Source organism: Bombina bombina, chromosome 4, assembly GCF_027579735.1.
Source record: "Bombina bombina isolate aBomBom1 chromosome 4, aBomBom1.pri, whole genome shotgun sequence".
Lineage (NCBI taxonomy): Eukaryota > Metazoa > Chordata > Amphibia > Anura > Bombinatoridae > Bombina > Bombina bombina.
The window spans coordinates 294,684,834-294,703,554 of record NC_069502.1 but is presented as its reverse complement, the minus strand read 5'-3'; the positions used below and the strand labels follow the sequence as shown (position 1 = coordinate 294,703,554).

Below are 18,721 nucleotides of genomic sequence, written 5' to 3'. Positions count from 1 at the left end.
ACAGTGTTTTGCACTTCCATTTCTAACTGAAAAGCTCACAATTTCAGAATGGAATTACCGGAAAAGTGGACAAAATAAATTATGAAAGTATATTGCGGATATATATACAGAATATCTATACTATAATCGCATTTGTAACGCGTCTGTCGCCAGTTGCGCACGCATCCTCAAAGAAATGTTGGCTGCGCGAGGCAGCCAAAAGAATGTTGGCTGCGTGTGCAGCCAAAAGAATCCACTTGGATGCAGCGTAGGCAAACAAAGCATTAAGAAAATAAAACATGCAACCACCCGCACTAAATAACAAAAAACACGTAACCACCCGCACGAAATAACAAAAAAACCTAATACCCCGCACGAAATAATAAAAAAACCTAACCGCTGGAAAGAAGTATAACACAAAAAAAAACTAACCCGTACGAAGTATTAAAGGGACAGTCTAGTCCAAAATAAACTTTCATGATTCAGATAGAGAATGTAATTTTAAACAATTTTTCAATTTACTTTTATCACCAATTTTGCTTTGTTCTCTTGGTATTCTTTGTTGAAAGCTAAACCTAGGAGGTTCATATGCTAATTTCTAAGCTTTTGAAGGCCGCCTCTTCTCTCAGGGCATTTTGACAGTTTTTCACCACTAGAGGGTGTTAGTTCACGTTTATCATATAGATAACTGTGCTCAAGCACATGGAGTTCCAGTGAGCAAGTTTTGATTGGCTAAAATGGATGTCTGTCAAAAGAACTGAAATAAGGGGGCAGTTGCAGAGGCTTAGATACAAGGTAATCACAGAGGTAAAAAGTGTATTTATATAACTGTGTTGGTAATGCAAAACTAGGAAATGGGTAATAAAGGGATTATCTATCTTTTAAAACAATAACAATTCTGGTGTAGACTGTCCCTTTAACAAAAAAAAAAACTAAGCCCCCTCAGGAAATAACAAACACCTAAAACTAGAAGAGAGTCTTGTGGAGCGAGGCAGAGAGTTCCACAAGATGGGAGCCAGTCTGGAGAAGTCCTGTAAACGGTAGTGTGATGAGGTGACAAGAGAGGAGGAGAGTAGGAGGTTGTGAGCAGAGCAAAGGGGACGGGAGGGAGAGTATCTGGAGACAAGGTCTGATATATAGGGAGGAGCAGTGCAGTTGAGGGCTTTGTATGTCAGAATGAGAATTTTGTGTTTGATCCTAGAGGCAAGAGGAAGCCAGTGAAGAGATTGGCAGAGAAGTGCAGCAGATGAAGAGCGACGTGTAAGGAAGATGAGTCTGGCAGAGGCATTCATTATGGATTGTAAAGGAGCTAGGCGGTAGGTGGGGAGACCAGAGAGGACAGAGTTGCAGTAATCGAGGCGGGAGAGAATGAGAGAGTGGATTCAAATCTTAGTTGTGTCTTGTGTAAGGAAGTGTCTAATTTTAGAGATGTTTTTAAGGTGGAAGCGGCAGGCTTTAGCCAATGACTGAATGTGAGGAGTGAAAGAAAGATCTGAGTCAAATGTGACCCAGAGACATCGGGCATGCGGGGTAGGGGTAATGATGGAGTTGTCGACAGTTATAGAGAGATTGGGGGTGGAGAGTTTAGAAGAAGGGGGGAAAATAAGGAGCATTAGTTTTGGAGAGATTTAGCTTGAGGTAGTGAGAGGACATCCAGTTGGAGATGTGAGAAAGACAGTTAGTGACACGGGTTAGCAAGGAAGGAGAAAGGTCTGGTGCAGAGAAGTAGATTTGGGTGTCATCGGCATACAAATGATATTGTAAACCGTGGGACTTTATTAGGGAACCTAGTGATGATGTGTAGATTGAGAAGAGAAGGGGACAGAGGACAGAGCCTTGCGGTACTCCGACAGAAAGTGGTGATGGGGCAGAGGAGGCCCCAGAGAAGGCTACACTAAAGGTACGGTTTGGCAGGTAGGAAGAGAGCCACGAGAGGGCTATGTCACATATGCCGAAGGATTGGAGGGTTTGGAGCAAGAGAGGGTGGTCAACAGTGTCAAAGGCTGCGGACAGATCAAGGAGGATAAGCAGAGAGAAGTGGCCTTTTGATTTTGCTGTAAGTAGGTCGTTGGTAACCTTAACAATTGCTGTTTCTGTGGAGTGATGGGGACAAAATCCAGATTGCAATGGGTCAAGGAGGGAGTTTATTGTAAGGAAATGGGATAGGTATGCATAAGCTAGTTTTTCTGGAAGCTTTGATGCAAGAGGGAGGAGGGAAATAGGGCGGTAGTTGGATGGGGAGGTAGGATCAAGGGAAGGTTTTTTGAGGATAGGTGTGACCAGTGCATGTTTCAGCGATGAGGGAAATATACCGGTGCTGAGGGAGAGGTTGAAAGTGTGTGTGAGTATAGGGGTAAGGGTGGCAGAGAGGGAGGGGAGTAGCTGTGAGGGGATAGGGTCAAGGGGACAGGTAGTGAGGTTAGAGCGCAGTATAATTGCCGAAACTTCTTCCTCAGTAACAGGGGAGAATGAGCTAAGCTTAAGGTTATGTGGGTTGTGGTTGATTGAGAGCATTTGAGGGGGTGAGAGAATGGAATTATATTGAGAGCCGATTTCACTTCTGATGGAGTCAATTTTGTTATTGAAGTGGTTGGCAAAGTCTTGAGCTGACAGAGAAGTTGTATTAGGAGGTGGGGGAGGGCGGAGAAGAGTATTGAAAGTGGAGAACAAATGTTTTGTCTAGCATTAAATTACAAAAAATAATATAAAATTACAAAAAATAAAAAAGTCTAAATTTACAGAAAAAAATAAACAAAATTATCAAAAATAAAAAAATTAAACCTTTTCTAATACCCCTATGAAAATAAAGAGCCCCCCCAAATAAAAAACACCCCCTAATCTAAACTAAACTACCAATATCCCTTAAAAGGGCCTTTTGTAGGGCATTGCCCTAAGTTAAACAGCTCTTTTACATGTAAAAAAACTAAGTACCCCCTAACAGTAAAACCCTCCACACACCAAACCCCCCAAAATAAAAAACCTATCACTAAAAAAAACCTAAACTACCAATTGCCCCTAAAGGGGCATTTGTATAGGCATTGCCCTTAAAAGAGCAATCAGCTCTTCTACAGCCCGAAAAACCATTATCTAAAAAAAACAAAAAAATCACCCCAAACAATAATTAAAAAAAAAGCCTAAGACTAAGCCCCAAATAGGTACTCACTGTTCCTGAAGTCCGGCGGAGAAGGTCTTCTTCCAGGCAGCTCCATCATCTTCTATCTTTATCCAGAGCGAAGGCGACGTGGATCGGAGGTGCGGAGCTGGCTTTCCCAATGCGCAGATCCGGAGCAGTGTCCTCAGTGACATGGAGGCTCCTCTTCATGCGATCGTCCGCCGCACACTGAAGATTGAACACAAGGTACCGCATTTTTATTGGGGTACCTTGCATTCCTATTGGCTGAAATTTTGAAATCAGCCAATAGGATGAGAGCTACTGAAATCTTATTGGGTGATTTGAACAGCCAATAGGATTTCAGTAGCTCTAATTCTATTGGCTGATTTCAAAATTTCAGCCAATAGGAATGCAAGGTACCCCAAATTTAATGTGGTACCTTCTATTCAATTTTTAGTGTACGACGGAGATCGGATGAAGAGGAGCCTCCACGCCACTGAGGTTCGCCGCTGCTAAAGACCGCTGCTGAGGCCGCAGCTCTGGATCCGCGCATCGGGGAAGACCACTCCCTGCCGCCTTCGCTCCGGATGAAGATAGAAGATGATGGAGCCGCCTGAAAGAAGACTTTCACCGCTGGACTTCAGGAAGGGTGAGTACCTATTTGCAGCTTAGTCTTATTTTTAATTTTTTGGGGTGGCTTTTTTTTTTTTTTTTAAGATTAGGGTTTTTCGGGCTTTAAAAGAGCTGATTGCCCTTTTAAGGGCAGCAAAAGAACTGAAGACCCTTTTAAGGGCAATGCCCATACAAATGCCCCTTTAGGGGCAATGGGTAGCTTAGGGTTTTTAAGACTTTTATTTTAGTGGGTTGGTTGGGTAAGGGGTTTTACTGTTAGGGGGTACTTTGTAATTTTTGTATGTAAAAGAGCTGATTTCTTTAGGGCGATTCCCTACAAAAGGCCCTTTTAAAGGCTATTGGTAGTTTATTGATATATTAGGGGGTGTTTTTATTTTGGAGGGGATTTTTTATTTTTATAGGGGTATTAGTTTAGGTTTAATTTTTTTATTTTGGATAGCTTTGTTTATTTTCTCCTGTAATTTTACATTTATCTATTTACACACACACACACACACACATACATATATATATATATATATATATATATATATATATACACACACACACACACAATTAATCATTTTATATTACCATCTCAAAGTGTTTAAAGTGCCTTTTTAATAACAAATCTTTAGATATTTTTTTTTTAGCAAATCCTGGTGGTTTTTGTGATAAAGGGTTTACAGTGGATTCCTATTTTACCACCGTGCAGCTATATGTAAAGGGGCGGTGTTGCATCTTGAGGGCTTACTGGCATAGATTTAAGAACACATAATTTATAAGAATGATTGCATAGCTAAAATGACATCAGATTAGACATATAATACTCTTTAACTTGAATCTATATCACAAATCTTTCCTTCTAATTAACATTTTGAAGTCTTGTGTTACTGTTAGCACAGACATATTTGTACATCATACCATATGATCTAGGAAAGATGTTGTATATATTGCTCTACAAGTACATACCTTCAAGTAACTCAACTTGCTGATGAACCAGAAGCTGGTCAATCTACAAAAATAAGATAAACACTGTTACTTTGTTATGACAACAAGCTACATCACATCAATCAACAACACTTAAAGGGACAGTAAACACCTTGTATTACAAGACTTTTCTGCACTGTTGCAATAAACGTACTAGCTGAATGCATTAATACCTTCTTTACTATAATTGTTTTTCAAAAGTCCACCCTACACTTGTTTTATTTACAGGAGCCAATCTGGAGAAGAAACAGCTAGCTATTGACATTTTGTTAGCAAAAAGTCCATTATTTTTCAGTTCCTTATCTTATCATTTCTGCTGAAGCTATAATTGGGGGCAGATTATGTCATGAAGTTAGGTATGTGAAGTCTGCAGAGTGCACTTCCAATCTTCAGACATGGAAAACCAACCAAAGTCGATTGCGACTTGTACGCTTCAATCCCTACTGCGATCTCAGAGCTGTGGTTAAATGGTTTCCGAAAGTAGACTTATACTCATAAATAAGATATTAACCCCTAAACCACAATTCCCTCGCAATGCAAAGTAATAAACTAATATCTAAACCCCATAACCTAACACCCCCTAATTTAACCCAAATTAAAATACCCCTACATTAAAAAAAAAAATACTTGTAAAATTAAATAAAAACCTAATCTTAACTTAAAAAAACAACTAACATTAGTAAAAAATAAAAAAAATAACATTACAAAAAATAAAAAAGTCTAACATTACAGAAATTAAAAAAAGTTATTACCAAAAAAATGTAATCCTATTCTAATACCCCCAAAAAAAACATCCCAAAATGAAAAAGCCCTATTCTAAAAATAAACTACTGATATCTCTTAAAAGGGCCTTTTGTAGGGCATTGTCCTAAAGCGATCAGATATTTTAGGAAACCCCCCACTAGCATTACACCTCCCAAACACCAAAATAAAAAAACTAAAATTATCCATTGCTCTGAAAAGGGTATTTGGATAGGCATTCAGCTCTTTTGCTGCCCAAATAATAATAAAAAAAAAAAAGATAATTTGTAAAAAAACAAAACAAAACAAAACAAAAAACCTAACACTAGCCCCATACAGGTGTTCACCATTTATGATGATGATAGCAGCGGTCCATCTTCTTCATCCAGGCGACTGTGGCGGCGGCAGTGGTCCTCCTTTTGCAAGCTTCAAAAACACCCCCTAATTTAACCCAAATTAAAATACCCCTACATTTAAAAAAAAAAAAAAAAATACTTGTAAAATTAAATAAAAACCTAATCTTAACTTAAAAAAACAACTAACATTAGTAAAAAATAAAAAAAATAACATTACAAAAAATAAAAAAGTCTAACATTACAGAAATTAAAAAAAGTTATTACCAAAAAAATGTAATCCTATTCTAATACCCCCAAAAAAACATCCCAAAATGAAAAAGCCCTATTCTAAAAATAAACTACTGATATCTCTTAAAAGGGCCTTTTGTAGGGCATTGTCCTAAAGCGATCAGATATTTTAGGAAACCCCCCACTAGCATTACACCTCCCAAACACCAAAATAAAAAAACTAAAATTATCCATTGCTCTGAAAAGGGTATTTGGATAGGCATTCAGCTCTTTTGCTGCCCAAATAATAAAAAAAAAAAAAAGATAATTTGTAAAAAACAAAAACAAAACAAAAACAAAACAAAACAAAAAACCTAACACTAGCCCCATACAGGTGTTCACCATTTATGATGATGATAGCAGCGGTCCATCTTCTTCATCCAGGCGACTGTGGCGGCGGCAGTGGTCCTCCTTTTGCAAGCTTCAACACGGAGGTCCTCTTCACACGGTCTCCAGCCTCACACACAATAGTGAATGTGAGGTACCCCTTTTATATATGACGGTACCCTTGCATTTCTATTGGCAGATTTAAATCTTCAAATTCAAATTATCAAATAGAATTAAAGGAAAAAGAAGATTCAAATCAGCCAATAGGAATGCAAGGGTACCCCATATAAAAGGGGTGCCTCACATTCACTATTCAGAGTGCAGCTGGAGACCGTATGATGAGGATCTCCATGTTGAAGTTCGCAAGAGGATGACCACTGCTGCCGCTACCGCTGCCTGGATGAAGAAGATGGACTGCCGCCTGGATGAAAATAGACCGCAGCCTGGATGAAGAAGATGGAGCACCACCATCATTATCATTGGTGAGTATCTTTATAGGGTAAGTGTTAGATATTTTTTACTGTTTGACCAGCGAAAGAGCTGAATGCCCCATCATATAGTATCACCATGTTTCATTATTTATCTGCTAGAAAATTATACTTATGTCCTAGTAACCAATCATTAAGGATTATATTACTTAAAAGAATGACCAATGAGATAGGATTAGACAAGAGGAGTGTGCTTAGTACTGACCTCAATCATTGGTTACTCATAGATATAAAGAGTTGTCAGTTGAGGAAGAGAATGTGCGCATGCCCAAAACGCATCAGTGTTTTTGGATTATTTCTGCTGATTGTATGCCCTACAATCAATAAACCTGGTACTGACAATGGCTGGACTCCATTTGTGTTTGTTGTTTTCAATTGGTAATTTAGGATTTTTTAGTTAGGTTTTTCTTTTGGGGGGTTGTAATGTTAAAAGGGTTAGTTTTTTTTTTTGTTTCGTTTTTTAAAGATTTTTAGAATAGGGCTTTTTCTTATTTTGTTTTTTTTTGGGGGGTGCATTAGAGTAGTATAAATAAAAAACAAAATTTATGCTTACCTGATAAATTTCTTTCTTTCCGGATATGGTGAGTCCACGGCTTGAGTAATTACTGTTGGGGAATATCACTCCTGGCCAACAGGAGGAGGCAAAAAGCACCACAGTTAAACTGTCTATCATTTCCTTACCCACAACCCCCAGTCATTCGACCAAAGGGAAATGGAGATAAAGGAGTAACACAAGGTGTAGAGGTGCCTGAGGTTATAGTCAAAAGAACAACTGTCTTAAAATAAAGGGTGGGGCCGTGGACTCACCATATCCGGAAATAAATAAATTTATCAGGTAAGCATAAATTTAGTTTTTCTTTCCTAAGATATGATGAGTCCATGGCTTGAGTAATTACTTTTGGGAACCAATACCCAAGCTAGAGGACACGGATAAATAGGGAGGGACAAGACAGGCAGTCCTAAACAGAAGGCACCATCGCTTGAAGAACCTTTCTGCTAAAAGAAGCCTCAGCCGAGGCAAAAGTATAAAAAAGTAAAAAGTATGTAGAGAAGACCAAGTTGCAGCCTTGCATATTTGTTCCACAAAAGCTTCATTTCTAAAATCCCAAGAAGAGGAAACAGCTCTTGAGGAATGAGCCGTAAATTCTCTCAGGAGGCTGCTGTCCAGCAGTCTCATAAGCCAAACGAATTATACTTTGTAACCAAAATGAAAGAGTAGCAGCAGTAGCTTTCTGACCTTTACGTTTCCCAGAGAAACAGACAGAGGGCAGAGGACTGGCGAAAATCTGTAGTCGCCTGTAAGTAAAATTTAAGAGCACGTACAACATCCAAATTGTGTAACAATCGTTCTTTGGAAGAAGAAGGATTAGGACACAGAGAGGGAACAACAATATCCTGATTGATATTTCTATTAGAAACAACCTTAGGAAGGAAACCTAACTTAGAACGAAGAACCGCCTTATCGGCATAAAAAATAAGGTAAGGGGAATCACACTGCAGAGCTGAGAGTTCCAAGACTCTTCAAGCAGAAGAGATAGCAACAAGAAACAAAACCTTCCAAGATAACAACTTAATGTCTATGGAATGCAACGGCTCAAACTGAGCCAGCTGTAAAACTTTAAGAACAATCCATTCTCCAGGCCTTCCTGAAGAAAAGATAAAATTCTAGGAATTCTAATTCTACTCCAAGAGTAGCCCTTGGATTCCCACCAATAAAGATATTTATACCATATCTTATGGTAAATCTTTCTAGTAACAGGCTTGCAAGCCTGAATCATGGTCTCAATGACCGACTCAGAAAAACCACTTTAGACAGAATTAAATGTTCAATCTCCAAGCAGTCAGCTTCAGAGAAATGAGATTTGGATGAAGGAAGGGACCCTGAAGCAGGAGGTCCTTCCTCAGAGGTAGTCTCCAAGGTGGGAGAGATGACATCTCCACTAGATCTGCAAACCAGAACATACAAGGCCATGCAGGGGCTATTAGAATCACCAACGCCCTCTCCTGTGTTATAAGAGCAATGATTTGTGGAAGGAGAGCAAATGGAGGAAACAGGTAAACATGTATGCCAACCTAAAAACCCAAGGAACCGCCAGAGCATCTATCAGAACAGCCTGTTGGGGAATATCACTCCTGGCCAACAGGAGGAGGCAAAAAGCACCACAGTTAAACTGTCTATCATTTCCTTACCCACAACCCCCAGTCATTCGACCAAAGGGAAATGGAGATAAAGGAGTAACACAAGGTGTAGAGGTGCCTGAGGTTATAGTCAAAAGAACAACTGTCTTGGGGCGGAGCCTGGCTGTGCGGGTGAATGGCCGCTGCTGTGTGAAGCTCCGGCACCAGAGTTGCTCCTGATAGCCCATAATAGAGGGTATTATTTAAAAATTTTGGATCCCCAATACAGTCAAGAGGTGCTAATCCCATACACATCTCCCAGACACCGGACAATGTGAAAATCAGAGCGGGAACCGCAACAGAGCTATCGCAAGATACCGGCTGGGACATATGGCCTCGGGGACCATATCAGGGGTAAGACCCGACTTTCTAACATAATAGCCTACAAAAGAGGCTGAAGCGTTATTAGGTGGCTCACTACAGTCGCTAAGTCAGACGCTCCTTTACACGGCTCTAACTGCAAACAGAGAAGAGATGTAAATTTTGTATGACGCCATTAGGGCCTAGACCGCAGGTGAACCGGGACACATATGAGAAAGGATAAACTTGAATCCAGGCAGATGGCTATAGCGTGCGAACATAAACCCAGAGGTACCTACTCTACATATTATTAAAATGCTGAACTATATATGCTAAAGACAAGGAAATAAAACACACGCATGGAGTTAAGAAAATAAAGGGCAGTTTTTTATTGCTATAACGGCCTGGCGGGAAGATCATTAGTTTGGAGACATATCAGTTAACTAACAGGGTGTGGAGGCAAAAGACACTAAAAGCACAAAAATCTATACCTAAACACGCTGCCATTATAGCCCTATACTTTGCTCTGGTCTAACAGTACTGCAGAGATGACTTCCAAAGCTAAGAACAAGGGAGACAAGGCACCTAAAAGCCAAAACCAACTACCTGCTTCAGTGTGCACCTTTTTTCAGAGCGCTGCAAATTCTCAATCTGAAGCAGAAACTCCATCCCAAGGCTCAATAAGTTTAGATGCCCCAAATGCTCTATCCATGGCTATTTCTGAAGCCTGCGCATCCCAGATAAAAGCTGACTTAGCTAATCTACCCACTAAGGCGGATTTTGATGCCCTCAAAGCTCTCATAACCACAGATATAGCAAACATGAAAAGAAATTTAAACGAGATGGGGCAGAGGATTGAATGTGTAGAAGAGACACAAGAGACCATGAACACCTTATTCGATGAAGTAACAACACAGACTAATGTACATCAAGCCCAGCTGGAATCTCTACAAGACAAAATTGAGGATTTAGATAACAGAGGGCGACGCAATAATCTGAGGATAAGGGGTATACCCGAATCAATAGCACAACCAGACATACATAACTATCTTCAAGGACTATTTAAATTCATAGCTAAGGATCAGGCTATACCTGACATTGAACTAGACAGAACACACAGAGCCCTAAGACCTCCACCCCCTCCAAATGCACCGCCTAGGGACATAATCATTCGGTTCCTACGCTACACAGAGAAAGAAAAAATTTGGCAAGCAGCACGCTCTACTCCCACCATACAATATGTCGACCACAACATTCAGATCTACCTAGATCTTAGTCCCGCCACAATACAAAGAAGAAAAGAGGTTAGATACATAACTAAAGTACTACAGGAACACCGAATAAAATACAGATGGGGCTTCCCCTTTAGCCTAATTGTGTCACACGAAGGGCGCACAATCACCTACAAAACGGAACAAGATTTACCCTCCTTGACAGAAGAATTGAATCTGGCTTTTCGTCAACCACATCCATCTGATGTGAGATTGGAGGACAGAAGAAACATCAAACACAGTCAAAACGTGCAGGAATCCATTCAGAAATGGACAAAAGTTACGTCCAAAAGAAAGAAGACGAAAGAGTCGGGTAGTGAAGCCGTGCCCGAAACTGAAGCAGAGACCTGATTTAACATCAGACAGACACGACTCCAGCACTGGGTGAGATCTTTCCTGTTTACTTTGTTTATTTTTATGAGATAGGAACTTTTGCTATTCAGTAAGATTACGTTAAATGCTATAAAACCAGAATCATACTTATCACCTTTCAAATTTTGCTCCAGTTGGACTCAGACTGTCTAAAAAAAAAAAAAAAAATGTTGGAGCACAAACATGAACTAGGTTCGGGACTTTTATTTGCAGGGATCCTAGTATGAAGTTTACTTAGGGCAATAGCCCACACTGTTATATTGTCAAGTTATTTCCAAATGTATGTTTGCACTAACCCCTCAAGAAAAGTAAAAAATGATGATAATATGTCAACAAGGGAGCAACTCTGGACACACTCCCTAACGTTGTTTAGGCTCGGAAGGATAGTTCCTTCCAAAGAGCAATGTTATTTGTTATTGTTTTTGTTTATTGTTATTGTTTTTCTTTTATGTTTATGTAATCGTTTATGTTTTCAACTTAATTCAAATGACCACTCTAGATTTGACATGGTGACTTGCTGGAGATGCACACACATAGGCACTGATTTTAGGACCAAAAATAGACCCGGCCCAGAAGCCGCACAGTATATTAGTATGGCAATATTGCACAGAAATGACTCACCCCACACTAAGGCAATTCAACTTAGTTTACCTAAAACAATAATCCTAGTCTGGGAGGGAGAGTTAACTATTATCTAAGATGGCAAACACAGTGAATAGCATTCATCTTCTCACAGCTAATGCCAAGGGACTTAATAGCCAATACAAGAGGAACATAGCATTAAGGGATCTTAAACAGAAGAAAGGTGACGTGATATATTTACAGGAGACACATTTTCTCAAGGGGAGAGAACCTAAAACTTTTGCGTTTAAATTTGGGAACTCATATTATGCATCAAATTCCATTAAAACAAACGGAGTAGGTATCCTCATAAAGAGAGGTATCCCTTTTACCCTAATTAAAAAACATGCAGATAAATCAGGGCGGTACCTAATTCTAATTGGTAAATTGTATAACTCAATGGTCACCCTAGTGAATGTTTATGCCCCTAATATAAAGCAAGATATATTCTTCAAAAGACTCTCTAACTTACTCTTAGAGATAGCTAGGGGAGCAGTGATAATGGGAGGGGACTTTAACCTAACCCTGAACCCTACTTTAGATAACTCCAATCACTCCTCCTCCACACCACATCGAGTGATCAACATGGTTAAGTCACACTTGAGAGACCTTGCCTTACATGACGCCTGGAGAGTGACATACCCTGACAGGATAGAGTATACCTTCTATTCTAATCCCCACCATAGACACTCACGTATTGACTACTTCATGGTAGATGTCACAAACCTTTCCAGGGTAACACGACTGAAGATCCTTCCGAATTCATGGTCTGACCATTCAATAGTCAGTTGCGATCTAAATTGGCCACACATCCCCTGCAAACAATACACATGGAGACTGGACGAGAGCCTACTAGAGGACCCGGTCTATTTCCAGAAATTAGAAAAGTTATTAGAAGAATACTTTGACATCAACACGAACACAAACCCCACACTAGATATTAGATCCATATGGGAAGCACATAAATCTGTGTTAAGGGGAGAAATAATCAGCATACAATCATACCAGGCCAAACAAGCCAGCAGAACACTAAATGATGCACTACTTTTACTGGAGACACTAGAGAAACAAAGGGAAGTGACTCCCACAGACCCTATAATTCAACAGAAAATAGCTGACTGTAGGTCTTCGATCAACTCCATGTTGGGAAAAGAATGCAAAATTAGTGCCTTTAAATTGAGACAGAAGTACTTTGAGGGAGACAACAAATGTGGCCCAATCCTAGCAAGGAAATTAAAACGCAAAATAAATAGGAACTACATTCTCACTCTTCGTAATAGACAAAATAAGGAAGTACACACCTCAGACCAAATAGCAGAATCCTTTAGGGCGTATTACGAACAATTGTACAATCTGAAGGGTGAAATAGAAAACCCCATAGATCAAAATGGGTATATTCAGGAATACTTGAGTGATGTAACTTTGCCCCAACTAACAATAGATCAAAACAACACTTTGAAAGCCCCGATAACACACAAAGAGATAAAAGACGTAATAGCCCAACTACCAGCAAACAAAGCGCCGGGGCCGGATGGCTTCTCCAATGGTTATTTCAAAAAATTCAAAAACACATTGATCCCCCATATGTTGACACTTTTTAATGACATTACAGAGAAGTATCCATTCACGACACATAACCTAGAGGCTTATATAACAGTGCTCCCAAAACCAGGTAAACCCCCAGATAGACCTGAGAACTTCCGGCCAATTTCGTTATTGAATTCAGACCTAAAAATATACTCAAAAATTCTTGCAAACAGACTAGGCATGATTTTACCATCCATCATCAGTAGTGATCAAGTGGGCTTTATTCAAGCACGCGAAGCAAAAGATAATACAGTCAGGGCTATACATCTCATCAACTATTTGCAAAACAAGAAAATACAAACGGCAGTGATCTCCACTGACGCGGAGAAAGCCTTCGACCGTGTCAGTTGGCTTTTCTTACGCAGGGTTCTAGGGAAATTTGGGATATGCGAAACATTTATTTCAAAAATCATGGCTCTATACACGCTTCCCACGGCCAAGGTCAGAGTGAATGGGATCTTCTCTAGGGCCTTTCATATATCAAATGGGACCAGACAGGGTTGCCCGCTGTCACCCCTGTTGTTCGCATGCGTAGTGGAGACCCTAGCGACTAAAATAAGATCAAACAATAGGATAAGAGGCCTCCACATAGCAGAGACAGAGCATAAGGCCTTATTGTACGCAGACGATATCTTGTTCTTTTTAACATCCCCCTTAGAATCGGTTCCCAGATTGTTAGAAGAATTTGACAAATTCCATGTGGCATCTAATTTCCTAATTAATAAAAACAAATCAGAGCTACTCCCATTACAATGTGATAAGGCCCTAGTTGAACAAACACAAGATATTTGCACATTTCGTATACAAAAAAACAGTCTAAAATATTTGGGGATTATGCTAGCGCCATCCGTTCAGGAGATGTTTGAGCTTAATTATAAAACCCTACAGAAGTCACTGATAGCTGACATGTCATCGTGGCGTTCCCAACATATTACATGGTTAGGCAGAATCAATACTATAAAAATGAATGTCCTACCCCGTATTCTATATCTTTTACAGACCCTACCTATCCCCTTACCCCTAAACTTTTTGACTAATCTGCAGAACAACATGTTCGACTTCATTTGGGATAAAAAAAAAGCAAGGATAAACAGAAAATTAATGTGTGTTCGTATTAAAGAAGGGGGGTTGGGGGTTCCTAATCTTAAAAAATATAGACAAGCAGTCTTTCTGCAAAGAGTAGTAGACTGGTCCACGTATTATGAATACAAAGCGTGGGTAAGATTAGAGCATGACCTCACAGAGCAAAGACACCTAAGTACATTGTGCTGGCAGAGACGCACAACACTGTCAAATAAAATCAGTCAAAACGCACCTATCCTGGAAACTATTAAAGTATGGGACAGGATACTAGTAGAATATCCACACATATCATCCAGGGCCTCCCCACTAACTCCTCTTTTAGACAATATAGACTTTGAGCCAGGATTAGGTTTAATACAGTCGCACAACAGGTCACAAAATCCGAGACCCATCATGATGTTACATTTAGGGAACGAACAACATTTGAGAACAAGTGAAGAACTGATAGAGGAGGGGCTCCTCATATTTCATAACTGGTATTTCCTAAGACAGTGTCATTCATACCTTTACAAACATAAAGAGAGGAACAACTTATTACGCTCCTTAACCCCCTTTGAGGTATTGTGCAACTCAACCACTCCCATTAAAAGAACCCTGTCCCTTACATACTCCATATTGCAAGCATCATGCAGTATTCCTCACTACATTGATAGCTGGGAGAAAGAATTAGCAATAGAATTTACACACAGAGACAGACAACAAATTTTCTCAGCAGTAACTAAGGTATCCGCCTCTAGCAAACTAATCGAATTGAACCTCAAAATAATCCAGAGGTGGTATCTCACACCTGTTAGAATAAGCAAGTTATTTCCTTCGTGTAGTGAACTCTGCTGGAGATGTGGGGAACACCCAGGGACAATGTCACATATCTGGTGGACATGTCCTCCAATTGCAAAATTATGGGAAGATATAGCAAAAGAGATGTCAGGGATATTGCGAATCGCTTTACCCCCGGATCCACGAATTTGGTTATTCAATATTATCCCAAATAAGACCCCAAAGGATAAGAGGAATCTAATCTTCATAGGTAGTAATTGCATAAAACAATGGGTGGCCAAGAATTGGAAGAGCAGAAACATACCTAGTATAGCACAATGGCTACACTCATTTAAACAAACTCTAGACCTCGAAGAATACACTTACTTAGTCAATAAGAGATTAGATACTTATACCCAAATGAAGGTACTATGGGAAGAACACATAAAGACCAAAGACCATACACCCACTCAATTAGGGATGACTTAGTGTTTAAAAACAACATTTCACCTCAGGAAGTCACATTCTCATCTGCTAAAATCATAGGGTCTATACTGCTGCACATCCAATTATTGTAAGCATGTCATTTGAAATCAATATTCTAGATTGTATAATTTGTATAAGTTATATTAGTTTTCATGTTCAGATATATTCATGTTAAATAGCAGTATATTAAGAGCACATAAGATGTATTATGGAAAAGACATATACTTGTATTTTTGGCATTGAACAAATTGTATCATACCCTTTTCTTTTTCAATAAAACTGCTTTTATAAAAAAAAAAAAAAAAAAAAAAAAAAAAAAAGAACAACTGTCTTAAAATAAAGGGTGGGGCCGTGGACTCACCATATCCGGAAATAAATAAATTTATCAGGTAAGCATAAATTTAGTTTTTCTTTCCTAAGATATGATGAGTCCATGGCTTGAGTAATTACTTTTGGGAACCAATACCCAAGCTAGAGGACACGGATAAATAGGGAGGGACAAGACAGGCAGTCCTAAACAGAAGGCACCATCGCTTGAAGAACCTTTCTGCTAAAAGAAGCCGCAGCCGAGGCAAAAGTATAAAATTTGTAATTTTTTTTAAAAAGTATGTAGAGAAGACCAAGTTGCAGCCTTGCATATTTGTTCCACAAAAGCTTCATTTCTAAAATCCCAAGAAGAGGAAACAGCTCTTGAGGAATGAGCCGTAAATTCTCTCAGGAGGCTGCTGTCCAGCAGTCTCATAAGCCAAACGAATTATACTTTGTAACCAAAATGAAAGAGTAGCAGCAGTAGCTTTCTGACCTTTACGTTTCCCAGAGAAACAGACAGAGGGCAGAGGACTGGCGAAAATCTGTAGTCGCCTGTAAGTAAAATTTAAGAGCACGTACAACATCCAAATTGTGTAACAATCGTTCTTTGGAAGAAGAAGGATTAGGACACAGAGAGGGAACAACAATATCCTGATTGATATTTCTATTAGAAACAACCTTAGGAAGGAAACCTAACTTAGAACGAAGAACCGCCTTATCGGCATAAAAAATAAGGTAAGGGGAATCGCACTGCAGAGCTGAGAGTTCCAAGACTCTTCAAGCAGAAGAGATAGCAACAAGAAACAAAACCTTCCAAGATAACAACTTAATGTCTATGGAATGCAACGGCTCAAACTGAGCCAGCTGTAAAACTTTAAGAACAATCCATTCTCCAGGCCTTCCTGAAGAAAAGATAAAATTCTAGGAATTCTAATTCTACTCCAAGAGTAGCCCTTGGATTCCCACCAATAAAGATATTTATACCATATCTTATGGTAAATCTTTCTAGTAACAGGCTTGCAAGCCTGAATCATGGTCTCAATGACCGACTCAGAAAAACCACTTTAGACAGAATTAAAATGTTCAATCTCCAAGCAGTCAGCTTCAGAGAAATGAGATTTGGATGAAGGAAGGGACCCTGAAGCAGGAGGTCCTTCCTCAGAGGTAGTCTCCAAGGTGGGAGAGATGACATCTCCACTAGATCTGCAAACCAGAACATACAAGGCCATGCAGGGGCTATTAGAATCACCAACGCCCTCTCCTGTGTTATAAGAGCAATGATTTGTGGAAGGAGAGCAAATGGAGGAAACAGGTAAACATGTATGCCAACCTAAAAACCCAAGGAACCGCCAGAGCATCTATCAGAACAGCCTGCAGATCTCTTGACCTTGAACCGGGATGAAAAGTCTGTCTGCTCAGAAAATCTGTTTCCCAGTTGTCTACTTCTGGGATGTGGATGGCAGATAGACAGCAATTGTGGGTCTCAGCCCACTGAAGAATCCGAGTAATCTCCTTCATGGCTAAGGAACTCCGAGTTCCTCCCTGGTGATTGATGTAAGCCACAGAGGTTATGTTGTCTGACTGAAACCTGACAAACTGGGCTGAGGACAACTGAGGCCAAGCCAATAGAGCATTGTAAATCGCCCTCAACTCCAAGATGTTGATGGGAAGAGCAGACTCCTCCTGAGTCCAAAGGCCCTGAGCTTTCAACAAGTTCCAGACTGCTCCCCAGCCCAGCAGGCTGGCGTCCGTGGTCACGATCTCCCAGGAAGGTCTCCGAAAGCATGTGCACTGAGACAGATGTTCATGAGAAATCCACCACGGGAGAGAATCCCTTGACGAATGATCTAACTCTATTCTCTGAGACAGATCTGCATGGTTGCCATTCCATTGTCTGAGCATGCACAACTGGAGAGCTCTCAAATGGAATCGAGCAAAGGGAATGATGTCTATGGAAGCCACCATCAGACCGATTACCTCCATACATTGAGCCACTAAAGGATGAGCAGAAGCCTGAAGAGAGAGTGAAGAGGAAATTATTTTGTTTTTCCTGACCTCTGTCAGAAAAATCTTCATCAGAGAATCTATTATGGTCCCTAAGAACACTACTCTTGTAGCACGGGAAAGGGAGCTTTTTTCCAGATTCACATTCCAACTGTGGAAACGAAGAAAAGACAGGACTAGACTTTAGATTTTGCTAGTTGAAAAGATGGTGCCTGAACCAATATGTCGTCCAGGTAGGGTGCCACGGCAATTCCACGAAAACGGATCACTGCCAAAAGAGCCATCAGAACCCTTGAAAAAATTCTGGGAGCCGTGGCTAGACCAAATGGAAAGGCCATGAACTGGAAATGTTTGTCCAGAAAGGCAAATCTCAGGAATCTGTGTGATGGTCCCTGTGTATAGGAACATGAAGATATGCATCCTTTAGGTCTATGGTTGTCATGAACTGATCATCCTCTTGTACTAAAGGAAGAATGGAGCGTATAGTCTCCATCTTGAAGGATGGAACTTTGAGAAACTTGTTTAGACACTTCAAGTCTAGAATGGGATGGAAAGTTTCCTCTTTTTTGGAAACCACAAATAGGTTGGAGTAAAACCTGAGACCCTGTTCCTGCACTGGAACTGGAACTATCATTCCCAGGGAGGAAAGATGTTGTATACATTTCAAGAATGCCTCTCTCTTTATCTGGTCTGCAGATAATCTTGAGAGAAGGAATCTGCCTCTGGGAGGAAAAGTCTTAAATTACAATTTGTAACCCTGGGATACTATGTCCACAGTCCAGGGATCTGGGACATCTCGTATCCAGGCTTGAGTTAGGCTAGAAGCTTACAGTGTTTTCTTCACTTTTTTCTCCAATGATTTCTATGGGGAGTGGTAAAATG

General features: G+C 40.0%; 1 protein-coding gene across 1 annotated transcript in view; it reads right to left on the bottom strand.

Annotated features, from left to right (window-relative positions):
- The window catches only part of LOC128656217 (phospholipid scramblase 1), a 78,855-nt gene that overhangs the window by 36,142 nt on the left and 23,992 nt on the right, over window positions 1-18,721 (bottom strand). Inside the window, exon 3 of the mRNA XM_053710006.1 lies at window positions 4,676-4,718. Coding sequence (XP_053565981.1) covers window positions 4,676-4,718 — 43 coding nt within the window. The remainder of the gene's footprint in view (window positions 1-4,675; window positions 4,719-18,721) is intronic.